This window comes from Mustela nivalis, assembly GCF_964662115.1.
Source record: "Mustela nivalis genome assembly, chromosome: 9".
NCBI classification, from domain to species: Eukaryota; Metazoa; Chordata; class Mammalia; order Carnivora; family Mustelidae; genus Mustela; species Mustela nivalis.
Window position 1 is genome coordinate 103,981,365 of NC_139028.1, and position 16,277 is coordinate 103,997,641.

The 16,277-nt window shown below is 40.2% G+C and overlaps 1 protein-coding gene across 1 annotated transcript; it reads right to left on the minus strand.

The window, feature by feature from the left end:
- Positions 1-7,401: 7,401 nt before the first annotated feature.
- On the minus strand, positions 7,402-8,136 carry LOC309872996 (olfactory receptor 4C5-like; the record flags this gene model as incomplete). The annotated part of the gene is made up of 1 exon (XM_082747966.1): positions 7,402-8,136. One exon carries the CDS (start codon positions 8,134-8,136, stop codon positions 7,402-7,404), a length of 735 nt encoding a protein of 244 aa, XP_082604092.1.
- Between the last annotated feature and the right edge of the window lie 8,141 nt (positions 8,137-16,277).

Consider the following 16,277-nt stretch of genomic DNA (forward strand, 5'->3'; position numbering starts at 1 on the left):
TGATAGTATGCGTCAGTGAGCCAAATGTGGCGAGGCAGTCCTTTAGCCCCTTCTGTAGAAGCAAGGCCACGGCTTCAGGGTAAGGTTGTAATGTTTTAGGTGGGGGGCTAGGTAAATGAACGCTTTGTAAGGGGCCACCCTGCCAAATGTTGGCAGTAGGGCTATGAGGCTCTGGTAGTATTATTAATAATAAGGGTTGATCTGGATCACGGCATGTGATCTGACGTGATTCTAATTGTTGTTGGACTAAGGTGATGGCTTGCCTAGCCTCGGGGGTAAGACTTCTTTTTGAGCTTAAGTCTGCGTCACCCTTAAGAATATCAAATAGGGGCTTTAACTCTGCTGTAGTTAGTTTTAAGTAGGGTCGAAGCCAGGCAATGTTACCTAACAATTTCTGAAAGTCGTTAAGGGTGTTTAGATTGTCCAGCCTAAAGCTGAGTTTTAGAGGCCGTACCATCATGCACGAAAGATGTGTGCCTAAATAGGTTTGCAAATCTCCTTTTTGTATTTTATCTGGTGCTATGGTGAGGTGCCATTCCTTTAATTCTGCTGTTAGAAATTGGAGTACCTTATCAAGCTCTTGGTTGTTTTTATGCGATAATAAAATATCATCCATATAATGGTATAGTAACAACATGGGAAATTTGTGTCTGGTTGTTCTTAAAGCCTTGTCAAGATACATTTGGCACAAGGTAGGGCTATTGGTCATACCTTGTGGTAAGACTGTCCATTCATATCTCTGATCTGGTTGGGAGTGATTAATTGCTGGCAAGGTAAATGCAAATCTCCAACAGTCATCCTTATGTAATGGAATGGAGAAGAAGCAATCTTGTATATCTATAATAACTGTGGGCCATCCTTTTGCTATTGCAGAAACAAGAGGTGAGCCACATTGGATAGGGCCCATAGAGTACATTTGAGCTTTTACTGCTCAGAGATCATGGAGTAGCCTCCATTTACCTGATTTTTTTCCTTATAACAAATATGGGTGTATTCTAAGGGGATGTCGAAGGGAGAAGATTCCCAGCATCCAATTGTTCCTTTATTAAACCTTTGGCTGCCTCTAATTTTTCTTTAGTTAGGGGCCACTGAGGAATCCAGCGAGGCCTATCGTTTTTCCATTTTAAAGGTATGGCATGTTCAGTGGCCCCTATTAAAAAACCAGACCTTGATTCCTCTGGAAGTGCTTTGAGAGTGGTATCGGTTGAATTATGCCTTGCTCTTGTTTCCCTAACCCTCGGCCCATTGTATATCCCATTGACTGCATCATTCCCTTGACAGCACCGTTGAACAAATTCTCCGTGGTTAGTTTTAAATCCATTTGTGCTAGGATATCGTGCCCCCAAAGTGATATAGGTAGGGCACAAATGTATGGTTGGAATAGCTCGGTATGGTCCTCTCTGTCCTTCCATTGCAATGTTGCTGCACTTTGGTCGGGGCTTTGTGCAACTCCCAGGCCCCATAGTGTTTGGTTGGCTCTGACTATAGGCCAATCTTTAGGCCAGTCAAGGGACCTTGTAATGCTTTTGTCAGCTCTGGTATCGAGCAGACCCAGGAAGTCCCTTCCTCGGATGGTTACGGTTAATAATGGCCTGTCCTGTAATCCCAGGGTTAAACAAGCGAGAGGCTCTCCGGAGGAACCGAAACCTTTAGTTCCTCGGGGGGTGTTCTTATATGCATAGAGATCATGTTGGCTAGGTAGAATAAGCATTTGAGCTATCTTATCTCCTGGGGTTATGCCTTTGGGGAGGATAGCATAATTTTCACTTGTCCTTGAAAATAAGAATCAATAACACCTGGGTGCACAATTAATCCCTTCAAGGTATTGGAACTCCTTCCTAACAGGAGGACGACTGTCCCTTGGGGTATTGGTCTCTGCCAATCTGATTCCACAGTCTGCACCTCCATGTCAGGAGTTAAGACCAATCTGGAGGTGGCACAAATGTCCAATCCTGCGCTTCCTACTGTGGCCTTCCTTGGCTCGTAAGTGGATGCCAACTCATGGGCACTTGTTGTATCACTCCATACATTTGTTGTGGGCCCCGGAGTGAAGGGTCCGAATTCCCGTTTTTTTGTAGTTTAGGATTAGGACCTAGGAAATTTCCCTATCTCTTATGGAGGTACAAGTATTACTCCAATGATTCCCTTTCTTACATCTAGGACAGAGCTTGGGGTTTTGGCTTTGTTTGGCTTGTTCGGAGTGCCGTTTTTTTGGACATTGCGCTTTCCTGTGGCCGAAATGCCTGCAGGAAAAGCAGGCACCTGGATTAGACCGAGATGGCTTCTGAAAACCATAACTTGAAAGGCCCTGGGTAATGGCTGCCGCAAGGACCTGCCCTTGTATAACAGAGTCATTGATATCTCTGCATACCTTTAAATATGTGGAGAGGTCCTTGCTTTTCCAGGGCCGGATAGCTTCCTTGCACCATTTGTTTGCCTGCTCATAGGCTAATTGCTTGACTAGGGCATGACTTATTCCGCATCCCCGAAAATGCGGGAAGCTGTCTGGAGTAGACCATCTACAAAATCGGCATATGGCTCATTATTGCCTTTAATGATTTTTGATAATTGTCCCTGTAAACCTCCGGTACCCTGTAGGGTTTTCCAAGCTTTTGTAGCTGCGGTGGCTATTTGTAGGTAGATAGCGGTGTGGTATTGGGCTTGGGCCTGAACAGTGACATAATTTCCTAAGCCCATTAGCATGTCTACATTCCAGTTTGGGTGGCCGGCGGCTGCATTGCACCTGGCAGTGTCCGTGCTGTATTCCTACCAGGCTGTTTTCCACATCAGATATTGGCCCCCTGATAAGGTAGCTCTAGCCAAGTTTGTCCAGTCCCCTGGGATCAAATTGAGCCCCGCTAATAAGGATACTGTGAAGGCGGCCTGAGGACCATATGTGTTAACTGCTTCCTTTAATTGTTTCACAAGCTTAAAGTCTAAGGGCTGATGAAACCTTTGGTTTTGAGCGACCTCGAGAATGGGGAAGCAAGCCGTTGAGAGATCTGCTCAAGGAGAGGAGGTTTGACACGAGCATGCACCCTTACAGGAACCTGAATAGGGAGGGGTTGGCGCTGTGGGCTCAATCGTATCAGGAAGGTTTGCATGACCTATTTTTAGTTCTTTTACCTTCCTTTCTAATTCCTCCCCACTGAACTCCTCCTCTTCACCATTTTCACTTTCAATTTCAGAGGAACGGGAGGAGTGCAAAGAGCGTTCCTCTTTTACTTCCTCTAAAATGGAACTTCCTTCTTTTAAGGGGCCTGTAAATTTGTCCTTTTTAACGGTAAAGCAGCTCCTCACAAGAGCCCATATAGCCATGGTGCCTGTTGGCAAAGGCTGCTGAGCATCAGCCCTTCTCAAATCTTCTCCCAAATGTTCCCACTGTGGGACACTTAAGAGGCCCTCCTCTAAAAACCAAGGGGCTTGGTGCTCTATTGCTCTTAGGAACGCTCGAGCAGTTTGAGCTTTAAGAGGGGTTCCATTAGCTTTCAAAAGTGCCCGCAAGGGGCTCTCCATTCGGAGTCTAGAAATTTCCGACCCCATTATCTTTACCTTTACAGTCGCGATCCGTGAACATACAGCTGCTGTCCCTTTGTGGTTGCTCTTCAACAAACTTCTAACCTTTCCTTTGTGGTCGTCCTAGTGACGAACGTGCAATCCCTTTATGGTTGCTCTTCAGCAAACTTCTAACCTTTCCTTTGTGGTCATCCTAGTGACAAACGTGCAATATGACGAGGGGGAAAAAGTACTCATGTATTGCCTTCTCTCTAAAACACTAAGTTTAAAAGGCTGCACAACTTCTATTCCATGAAATCTTCCTGTTAGAACTACCACTTCTAAAAATCAAGTAAACAAAATGGAAACATTGTATTTCACTCTGACAAAACTGTTCAATGTGAGATCAATGCACATAAAATTAAAAAGTTAAATATACCTCAATATTATCAGTAAATCAGAATATATCTCAACCAGTATCAGAATTTCTACCTTCCCTGTATCTTTGCTATTTTTAAATATACTCACAGTTCCCCGGTTTTGGCACCAAATGTCACGCTCTCCCTTCCCCCCAGAGATGACACAACACACACACAGGTAGATGCACAAGCTCTTGTTTATTCCCTGGTCGATCTTTCTCCTCCCCTTGCGGGGAAGTTCCCTTGCCTTATATAGGGCATAACAGCCAATCACGGAGGTGTTCACGTGAACAGGAGGTATCTGGGGCTTGTAGGCAGTGGTGGCATACGGTGCTCATGTGACGAGCATGAGGTCATGTGTGGCCAGGGTGGATGTTTTTTAGGCTGTCCGTACTGCTCTGGTGCCATCTTGGGGGCGTAACCCCCCAGGGGTACAGGCCTGTGAATCACAGGTTTACACATTTCACAACACTCACCATAGCACATACCCTCCCCAATGTCCATAAACCCACCCCTCTCTCCCTAACCCCCTCCCCAGCAACCCTCAATTTGTTTTGTGAGATTAACAGTCTCTTATGGTTTATCTCCCTCCTGATCCCATCTTATTTCATTTTTTTCCTTCCCTACCCCCCAACCCCCCCATGTTGCCTCTCAAATTCTTCATATCAGGGAGATAACTATCTTTCTTTGATTAACTTACTTTGCTCAGCATAATACCCTCTAGTTCCATCCATGTCATAAAATGGCAAGATTTCATTTCTTTTGATGGCTGCATAGTATTCCATTGTATATATATATCACCTCTTCTTGATCCATTCATCTGCTGATGAACATCTAGGTTCTTTCCATAGTTTGGCTATTGTGGACATTGCTGCTATAAACATTCGGGTGCACATGCCCCTTTGGATCACTGCATTTGTATCTTTAGGGTAAATACCCAGTAGCACAATTCCTGGGTCATAGGGTAGCTCTATTTTCAACTTTTTGAGGAACCTCCATGCTGTTTTCCAGAGTGGTTGCACCAGCTTGCATTCCCGCCAACAGCGTAGGAGGGTTCCCCTTTCTCTGCATCCTCGTCAGCATCTGTCATTTCCTGACTTGTTAGTTTTATCCATTCTGACTGGTGTGAGGTGGAATCTCACTGTGGTTTTGATTTGTATTTCCCTGGTGCTGAGTGATGTGGAGCACTTTTTCATGTGCTGCACATGTGCTTTTCATGTGCTTTGCAGAAATGTGTGTTCATGTCCTCTGCTCATTTCTTGATTGGATTGCTTGTTCTTTGGGTGTTGAGTTTGATATGTTCTTTATATATTTTGAATACTAGCCCTTTATCTGATATGTCGCTTGCAAATATCTTCTCTCATTCTGTCAGTGTCTTTTGTTTTTTTTTGACTGCTTTCTTTGCTGTGCAAAAGCTTTTGATCTCGATGAAGTCCCAATAGTTCATTTTTGGCCTTGCTTCCCTTGCCTTTGGCAATGTTTTTAGGAAGAAGTTTTCCTTTGGTTGAGGTCAAAGAGGTTACTACCTGTATTCTCCTCAAGGATTTTGATGGATTCCATTCTCAGATTGTGTTCTTTCATCCATTTGTAGTCTATTTTTGTGTGTGGTGTAAGGAAATGATCCAGGTTCATTTTTCTGCATGTGGCTGTTCAATTTTCCCAACATCATTTGTTGAAGAGACTGTCTTTTTTCCATTGGATATTCTTTCTTGCTTTGTCAAAGATTAGTTGACCATAGAGTTTAGGGTCTATTTCTGGGCCCTCTATTCTGTTTCATTGACCTATGTGTCTGTTTTTGTGCCACTACCACACTTTTTTTTTTTTTTACTTTGTGGTTGATAGTTTCTTTTTTTTTTTTTTCATTTATTTATTTTCAGCATAACAGTATCATTATTTTTTCATCACACCCAGTGCTCCATGCAATCCGTGTTCTCTATAATACCCACCACCTGGTACCCCAACCTCCCATCCCCCCGCCACTTCAAAACCCCCAGATTGTATTTCAGAGTCCATAGTCTCTCATGATTCACCTCCCCTTCCAATTTACCCCAACCCCCTTCTCTCTAACTCCCCATGTCCTCCATGCTTTCTGTTATGCTCCACAAATAAGCTTCGGCACAGCAAAGGAAACAGTCATGAAAACAAAGAGGCAACCCATGGAATGGGAGAAGATATTTGCAAGTGACAGTACTGACAAAAGGTTGATATCCAGGATCTATAATGAACTCCTCAAACTCAACACACACAAAGCAGACAATCATATCAAAAAATGGGCAAAAGATATGGACAGAGACTACTCCAATAAAGACATACAAATGGCTATCAGACACATGAAAAAATGTTCATCATCACTAGCCATCAGGGAGATTCAAATTAAAACTACATTGAGATATCACCTTACACCAGTTAGAATGGCAAAAATTAGCAAGACAGGAAACAACATGTGTTAGAGAGGATGTGGAGAAAGGGGAACCCTCTTCCACTGTTGGTGGGAATGCAAGTTGGTGCAGCCTCTTTGGAGAACAGTGTGGAGATTCCTCAAGAAATTAAAAATAGAACTTCCCTATGACCCTGCAATTGCACTCCTGGGTATTTACCCCAAAGATGCAGATGTAGTGAAAAAGGGCCATCTGTACCCCGTTGCTTTTTTTCCTATCACCTAAGGTAGAAATCCCTATAATAACAGCTAGTTCAGAGGTGAAGTTGTTTAGAGTATGTCTTTGATAAAAATATTCTACAGTTGTCTTCTGCGTAGGAAATGTGCAATTGTGTCATTGCTATATCAAGAAGAAATTTATATTTCTTTTTGGCTTCAGGAAGAGAAAATAATTTGTTCTAGGAAGAGCCCAGATTTCAGTATAAATGGTGCCCATAGAATTGTGCAGCAAGGCATCTTTAATTTTGGGATGAATCCTCTTGCATTATTCAATACTCATTCATTTCTGGTTAATCTTTATTTCTCAACCCAATAAACATTCTTTGACTACATAGTTGGGAGTGAAACTATGAATTTTCAGCAGAATCCTTCGACATTATGCCTTTTGTTTATATATATTAACTGTCCCATTTGTATACAATCTAATTCAAAGCTTTACAGAGAATTTTTCCACTAAATATATAACTCAGAGATTTTATATACATGTGACATTTTTATGCTGATTAGCAATGTCCCTTTGATCAGCAGCTTGTAAATGCATAGAGGTTTCTAATTGGAAGAAACTAGAGTCATCATTTAGTCACATATTGATATGAAAGAGGAACCATTAAAGATTAAAGAAAGCAAGGGGGGAGCACACTATACTTAAACTCACTAAACTCACGTAGTTTGACGTCAAGATCATCATTATTTCTATGAGTCATATTGTTTTTAATATATGAATGAAGTTTTTGATTATTCTCTGGTCACATGAATTATTACCCAAGATTACACTGTGGCTCCAGAGCTTCCTCATGGCATTTTTCACCCCTGAGTTTCTGAGGGTATAGATTAAAAGTTTATTAACATGGGTGTTAATATGGTATAAAACACTGCCACTGGTTTGTCAATGGGAAAGGTGACCATGGGCCAAAGGTACATGAATAGGCAGGATATAAAGAATAGGATAACTATGGTAACAGAGGAGATGCAGGTAGAAAGGGCCTTATGCAGTCCTTTATTACTGTGAGTTCTTAGGGAGTAAAGGATGAGGACATAGGAGGTAACAAGAATAGAAAAAAAGAGGAGACACATCAGCCCACTGTTGGTAGCAACAAAAAGTCCAAAAATGTGAGTGTCAGTGCAAGAGAGTTTTAGTAGAGGGAAGAGGTCACAGAGGAAGTGGTCATTGACCCTGGAGCCACAGAATGGCAACCAGACCTTAAAAAGAATTTGAACCAGAGTGTGAGGAGATTTCCCAGCCTTGGCCATGGCTACCAGGTGGCCACACATTTGCCTGTTCTTTGCAGTCTTATAGTGTAGGGGCTTGCAGATGGTGAGGTAGCAGTCATAGGCCATCACTGTGAGCAGGATGATCTCCACTCCTCCAAAGAAATGCTCTGCAAAGAGCTGAGTCATGCACCCACTGAAGGAGACAGGTTTTTTTTTTTTTTTTTTTTTTTCCGTGAGCAAGTCAAGTATCATTTTGGGAGCCATGGTAGAAGAGCAGCAGCTGTCTACAAACAACAGGAAAGACAGAAAGTAATACATAGGGGAGCCCAGGGCTCTGCTGGATTTGATCGTCATGTCAAGGAGTATGTTGCCTACCCCAGTGAGAAAGTAGATGATTATAAAACAGTGCACTAGAGTTTTTGCACATCTGGGTTCTGTGTCAGGCAAGGCAGGATGAATTCTGTCACATTGTTCATTTGTTCGTAAATCCACTTTGTCATCTGGATAATTGATTTGTCTATGAATAGCACAGGGATTGCAATTGTGGCAGGTGAATTTTGATCAAGCAAATCATTTCTGTCAGAATTGCTTTCTTTCAGACTGAAGGCAACTCCAGGCAGATAAACTCAGACTTAAAGTTGTGCCTTATTACTAGTTATAATGAACACATTGCCTCTTCACCCTCTGACTGACAGACAAACATATTCACACACACACACTCATCCAGATGATGAGTTTTACAAATGCACAGCCCTTCCTACAATTACACATGGTTGGATATTCATGCTATCACACACACACACACAAAGAGATGGAATAGAGTATATTAACGCCTTCAAATAAGATATAGATTTGTTCAAAAAGAGAAATTAAAAAAAGTTTATATGTAATTTCTGGCTGAAGAAGAGCATCTAAAGCAGATACAATGGTATGAGAAACAGGACAAATTAATGGATTCAGTTACATAAAGTTCTGCAACACACTGGAAAAATACTTGAAACAAGTACAATAAGTAACCATTTTTATGCAAATGGTTTTTGCAAAAAAGATCTACTCATACCATTGTGAAAATAAGGGCATAGTCATCAAAGGAGTATGTTTAAATAGTGAAATGCTTTTGATTGACGGGTTGTCCAAGATTTATGATAGTTACATTATCCAGGGCCGGTGACTGTGTGTTGATATAAATTCTTCTGGAAAGAAGTTTGACTCCATGTAATAAGGGCTTTATAACTGGTTATGTCTAGTATTCCTTCAGTTTGGGAATCTATTCCAGATTAAAAAAATGGATAAAAATTAATCGTGCAGGTTGTATTCCATAATTCTTTGATGATAATAAATAAGTGAGCATGTTCCAAATATTTGCATTAATATGAATAATTAAGTGAATTATAGTAATGAAATATCAGGTGGACATTAAAGTTATTTCAAGAGTTTGTAGTGTGGAAAGATTTTTCTTCCAATATAATATTGAGTGGAAACCACAAAATATAAAACAGTTTATATATTATGATCTAAAATGTCCAAAATGACATTTGGTATTTGGTATTTGTAAAGAAATACACTATAGAGATTAATAGTGTTTACTTGAGTTACGAGTTAAGGGCATTTTTATATTCTTTAAAAAAATTTTTTGAATCAAGTTTTCTATAGTAGATTACCTTCATAACCAGTGAAAAAATTTAGTAAAAGTAATATTATTTTCTTATCTCTGGTGTGGGTTCATAATCTCCTGAGTGACTGTGCTTTTTTTAATAGACTAAATATAGTCATTATGCATAAAATTCTGTGAAAGTAGGTACACATATTTAAATCTAACTCACCTTAGGGACCTAGTATTACCTTGAGAACCAACTACTAATAAAAAAATCAGTGTACCTACCTGTCTGATGCCTTTGAGGAAGAAGTAACAGATTCATTCCAGAACAGGTGTCTTCTCTAAGAACACACTTGGAATGGAGGATGCTGTCACTACCCATTCCCAGCAATTGCTCTGCAAGTTCAACCATTTTTATCTTAGGTCTATTTCTTTTGGTCACTTAGTTCCTTGAAAATTATTGCTGACAGAGACTTCCTAAATAATTGAGTTTATCATCTGGGTTTACTTTTGGATTCTAGGGTCACACCTTCCTGTGAGTGCCATGCCATGTATCCCAGGTGAAATACTTATTCTTTTCTTTTTTTAAAGATTAAAAAAAAATTATTTATTTGACAGAGAGAGAAATCACAAGTAGGCAGAAGTAGACAGAGAGGCAGGCAGAGAGAGATGGAGAGGCAGACTCTCTGCTGAGCAGGGAGCCTGATGAGGGGCTCAATCCCAGTACAATGGGATCATGACCTGAGCTGAAGACAGAGGCTGAACCCACTGAGCTACCCAGGTGCCCCCAGACCCTTATTCTTCACTTAGCTTCTAAAGAGTTGGACTTCATAAGAAATTGAGGGGAAAGCCTAAACAACTAGGGAGACATCTCTCTCCAACCCACCGTACTTCACATTTGCCATTTGTTTGTTTGTTTGTTTGTTTTGGTGACAAGATGAATTATATTGTAAAGACTACTTGATCTGAGATCCACACTAATATAAAGCTATGAAAATAGCATACTTTATTAAAGCACAAACATTAGGGATTGAGAGCAGCACACAATCAGCAACAAATGCAAGGTCCCTGAAGTAGCAGGCAAGTTAACTGCAGTTAGCTCTTACAAGTCTTTTTCTTAGTAAGCCTGTGCTCAGCCCAGAGTTATTTTCTTTGGTCCTTGGGAGTCTGGATCCAGCCATGTTGGAAACTCAGAACCAAACAGCTTCTGTGACGTGTGGCTGGTTATTTTTATGTGGTCTTCCTGGGTCCATCTTTATTAATATTTTCATGGATGGTTTTAAGTTTTATTTATTTTTTTATTTTTTAAAAGATTTTATTTATTTATTTATTTGACAGAGAGAGATCACAATAGAGTAGCAGGCAGAGAGAGAGGGGGAAGCAGGCTCCCTGCTGAGCAGAGAGCCCAATGCAGGGCATGATACCAGGACCCTGAGATCATGACCTGGGCCAAAGGCAGAGGCTTAACCCACTGAGCCACCCAGGCACCCCATTAGGGAAGTTTAAAAATGGGTATTAGGTGTTAGGGAGGCTCCAATCTCTGAGCTACCAGAGGATTAATATTAGCATCTTCAACCAAGATGGCGGCCAGGTCAATTTATCATTTCTCTCTGGGGGTAATGACATCTGTGACCAAAGGGGTGGGGGAGAGCCAGCTGAGCTTGGTTAGCAGCCCCTCTATGATTGTGTTTAGGAAGTGGTCCTAGGGCCTGGGATGAAAGGCACAGAATGTTCTGTTCACTGGGGCATGGGTGCATGAGCCAGTCAGAGTCTATAAAATAGCCTTAATAATACCTATCTCACAGAGCTCTCGGGGAGGGGAGGGGTTGAGGAAGATGACACAGTATAACCTCTAAGCCATTGAAAAATGCTATTCTAATGCTAAAGCCCCAATGGTTTACACCTGTAGGCTAGAGAAGGTGCTCTTAATAATAGACATCTGAATCATGCTGAAGAGAAAAATTTTGCTGGCCCATCTATTTGCTAACTGTGTGACACTGGACAAGTTCCTTAGCCTTTTTATACCTGAATTCCCACATTTGTAAAAAGGGGTTGATAATGGTACCTGTCAGAGGACTGTAGTAGGGTTCTATAAGATAAAGAGCAGAGATTCACTGCTGTCTGTTATTTTCTGTAAAGATATCAAAGCTCATGGTGTGACCAGTTTGTTTGGATTTCTGGCAAGAATTGTTTCAACTAGTAATATATATATACATATTCATTAGTCTTTTGGTTGCTAGACTCTGTACACATACAGAAAGTAAAGAAGATCTATTTAAAGTAGCAAATACTGATTCATAGGACATTATAATTTTAAAATCTTTCTATGAAAATTTGATATGTCACCACTAAAGAAATCTGACAGTGAAGTTGGGAGTCCCTGAAAAAGTTGTAGGAATAAAGGAAAAAGGGACACAATGAGGACTGACAAGTAATAAATTAATGTCACTCTGCTAAGTATGGTATTTTATATAATTCTTATATAATCCCAAGAAGACAGTACTGCCAATTCTGTTTTATGTGTAAAGAGGTCAATGTTCACTGTGAGCATTGTTGGTCAAGATCCGAGAAGCTAACCATTGGTAGAGCTTAGATTTAAATACAAGGATCTAATTCTAAGCCCGAGCTCTAACAATTATGCTGTGGTACCAGGTAGACACTGGTTCTGTGATGTGTCTCATGCACTGGGAATGATCGGCATGGGGGTGCTGATAGAGACTCTGGGGGATTATGTAGAGTCTCTGGTTCTCCCAGCAGTGGCAGGCAGGACACATTCCTCAGACAGATGCCAGATGCCTCAGTGACCATGAGGAGAGCCACAGAAAAAAGGAGGACATTTATCTTCCTTTCCTACCTTTGGCTCCAATCTGAGAGATCTGCCTAAACATTATCTTGGAAATTTTCTCTCTGAAAATTTCCTGCAGAGTGGAAGGAAGACCAAGTAGATGTTCAGACTGAGGAGCAGGGACATCCTCTACATGAATGGGGTGTGGTAGGTTCCCAGAGAAGTAATACATCAAAGCGATGATGTATTTATAGTTCTTCTATTTGCAAGACTCTATGTATGCCATTTCACTTGCTAGAGTCTGAAAAAGAGCCCTATATAAATTGACATTATTGGGAAGAATACTGAAAAGTTGTGTAAACGTTCATCTGATGAATGTGTTATACAGAACTTACTTAGAAAATACTTTTCTGAAATGAATTGAGAGAAGTTTTTGTATTTTCTACTATTGTGATACTGTTGGCTAGTATTTGTTGAATCCTGGCTAACTTTGGGAGCTTGGCTATGTTATTTACCTTCCACATGTGTCAGTTTCCTTTTCTGCAAAATAGAGATAACATTATTTCATAGAGTTGTTACAAGAATGAAATTAGTCACTACGTGGAACATCAGCATATGTGTGAATATTTTTTAGGATGGGAGAAACTTGGTATGTTGAAATGCCAGGGGACAGAGCTAAGAAGGAAGTGTGGGGCAAGGGGAGAGAAAGAGATTGATTAGAGATGTATGGAGAGCAGTCAGTGGAGGCACATTAGGTGTGGCCGACACTGTCACCCACAGTTGGCTATTTCCCAGCTTCTTTCTTTCTAAGGAAACTCCATTTCCTTAGGTGTTCAGAGGAAAGTGTGGTCCATCCCCAGGCCACAGTTGTGACCCTGGATTAGTCTAAAACAATTATGGTAATGTCCTCCTCTTTTCAGTGATCAATTTAAGGGCTGGCATGTGACAAAATTTTGACCAATGGGAGACAAGAAAAACTTTGAGATTTCTTTTGGGTGATGCTTCTCTGTTCCTAAAAAGAGAATCAGGAGAACAAATTCTCTTTCCTAGTAATGCCTTCAGTAAGGGATGCCAGAATTGCCACCTAGAGATGCATCAGTGGGCTTTTGAACTAGGAAGTTGTCTCAAACAGCCAAAGAGTGTACACTGTTTATAAGGTGATTGCTAGCTTGTTGTTGGACTTTACCTGAAACTGCTTTTATTTTTACTGAAGGATATAACATTATGAGATGTGAAATACCCATAAGTCCTGGGTTATATCAGATAATTATTCTAATAGGGAAATGAACAGAAAATTTCTTTTATTAAATAAAATATAAATATAGGATTTGTGAAAGAGGGAACCGATTGCACACATGAACAAGTGACTGCCTTGCCTTTGAGCCCTATTAGATCCTTCTGAGGAGTTACTTACTCTCATAGCTGAATAGATCCTACTCTGTGACCAATTTTTGGTGGATTCCTAACAAGCAGTTTTAGCTTATAGATGGCGGCTCTGGTGTGGAGAGCCATCACTCAGTCTGGGAAGTAGCTTCATAGAGGTCAACTAATTGAAGAGGAAAATATAAATATACTTCGTGGATTGAGCTACAGGTTAATGCAGTTTGCTTCAGGGGTCCTGGATGACAGGAAGATGTGGAAAACCCAGTGTTACATCAAATGAAGGATTTGAGTGAAAATTAATTCAGTAGTAAGAAGTAATTGCTGTTAATGAGGGAACCAATCAATAATAATGTTACTGTTATTTGGTTTAATACTGGTATAACTGGTAGATTTAATTTGATTTCCACAAAATCTATAATCCTATTATTAATGATTAAATTTATTAGGAAATTAAATTAACACCTTCCATGATAGTCATACAATGAAATCTGGTTAGAGAAGGAACTGGAATTAGTTAACAATCAATTAATTGTTATACTAAATCAACATATTGATACTTTTCATAAAAGTTTAATTTCAGTAGTGTGATAGAATAGTCCTTCAACTTGGGGCATGATTGTCAACAAGTTTGTGGTAGAATATTTGGTTAACTCAAGTGCTTATCTAAACAATACCCATCTCTTATTTGATGATATAAGTAATGGGCATTTTGGAAGTTGTATGTTTTTCCCCTGTCCTATAAATGGTACAAAATATGCAAGAGAAAGAATGACTATGAGTGATTTGTAGTCTTGACCAAGAGTCTGAGCGTGCACTGTATATGAGTCATTTACTACACAACAGGAAAGTCTAGCCCGATCTCTGGTTATGCTGGGCTTTGACTCTTGGCTAGGTTAAGATCACTGGGAGTTTTGGTCATTTTTGCAAAGTCCCAAACTCCTTTGATAGTCCCAAACACACCAAGAATTATTTTTTTACCAATGGCCTTTACTCAACATAACTGGCTTGACCAGAAGGACATAAACACCTTATTACAAACTTCTGCCTTTGCTTTCCTGAAGCCAGGACTTATCTCATGGTGATTTTGGTGGTTCAAAAGGAGATGAAGCTTATTTCTCTCTGTGAATAAGGACTCATGGGAGATTGTTTGGACATTTATAGAATATTCAGTGCTTTCCTGTATCCTGTTTTTTGTTTCACATTAACAGTGGTCTTAAATACATTATATGAGAATGCTTTCCTAGGTCTTGTGAGTCCTTTCAGATATATAAACTTGCAAAACCTTTGCCATTAATGACTCCACTAGAAGTATTTGCAGGATAGGTAGGATAGAATGGGATGAACAATTATGCAATTCCACAGTTTATATCTTCACCATTTCACAACATTTTTCTTTGGTGTTGCCTGACCCTATGAGCATCATTATGTGTTTAAACTTACGTGTATTGATGGAAGCTAATACTGATGCCCAAGACATAGCATCTTTTCTCTTCTTCTTCTTATTTTTTTTTTTTAAAGATTTTTATTTATTTATTTGACAGAGATCACAAGTAGGCAGAGAGGCAGGCAGAGAGAGAGAAGAAGGGAAACAAACTCCCCGCTGAACAGAGAGCTCGATGCGGGGCTTGATCCCAGGATTCTGGGATCATGACCTGAGCTGAAGGCAGAGGCTTAACCCACTGAGCCACCCAGGTGCCCCAGACATAGTATCTTTTCAATTAAATTTGAAAACATGTATTTCTCAGGTACTTTAGGGTGGACCATATCTTCATCTCATGTAGCTAAATTACAGATAACTACAAATGTAGCCCAGTTACCAAATGACAAGTTCAATACTGTGATTCTTTCCCTATCAGAGCTTAGGATATCTGCCTGGGTGTGTGCCTAAAGATGTGTTAACACAACTGCTGTCATATTCAGCCATGTGGAAAAATAGTATGGTTGAGCTGGGAAATCTGGTGATAGGGAGAGATTGTGGGACAAAAATAGTAATAAATGGAAACATGTAGAAACACTTATAAGTCGATCCTAATTCCAGAGAAGAAAATCATGCTATTTTCAAGAGACAACTTTGGAAAAAGAATTAGTACTATTACCACTTCTCTCATAGGCTACTGATGAAAGACTTACTAGAGAAATCCTGTGAACTTGTTTTCTCCATAGTAGTGAACTTGCCTTCCTGCTCAGGCTCTACCTAAAACCCCCAACTGGATAATTTGGAGAAAAGAAGTGAGGTTACACATTGACAACTCCATTCATGGGTAGATGACTATAGGTATAGTTTGGCTTTATAGGTTATATTTACCATGTGGTCATTTTTCAGATGATCTGAGAAACACTACCAATAAATCATACACGAGATAGAATGTTGCATAATAGACATTCTGTGTGGTCACAAGTGGATATGATAAATTGCTAATCTTACAGATAGAATGGAAGGTAGATTATTGCTGACTTCCAGAGCTGGCAGAACTTCATTTGCTCCTTTGAATATACCAGATGTGGAAGTAGAATGAATGTGTTTAGGAAAGCAGAAATAAAACCCAGTCAGACCTGAGGGAATCCAACTTGGGTTTGATATAATGGCTCAATATTTCTGACTTTTCTCCTCTGGAGGTATGTAAAGGACATTCCTGGGAAATGCTATGACATACCAGATGGAGCAGTATTTGGGATAGAACAGAGCCAATTGATAATCTAATAGGGCCATGCAATACTTTTTTTGTGAAA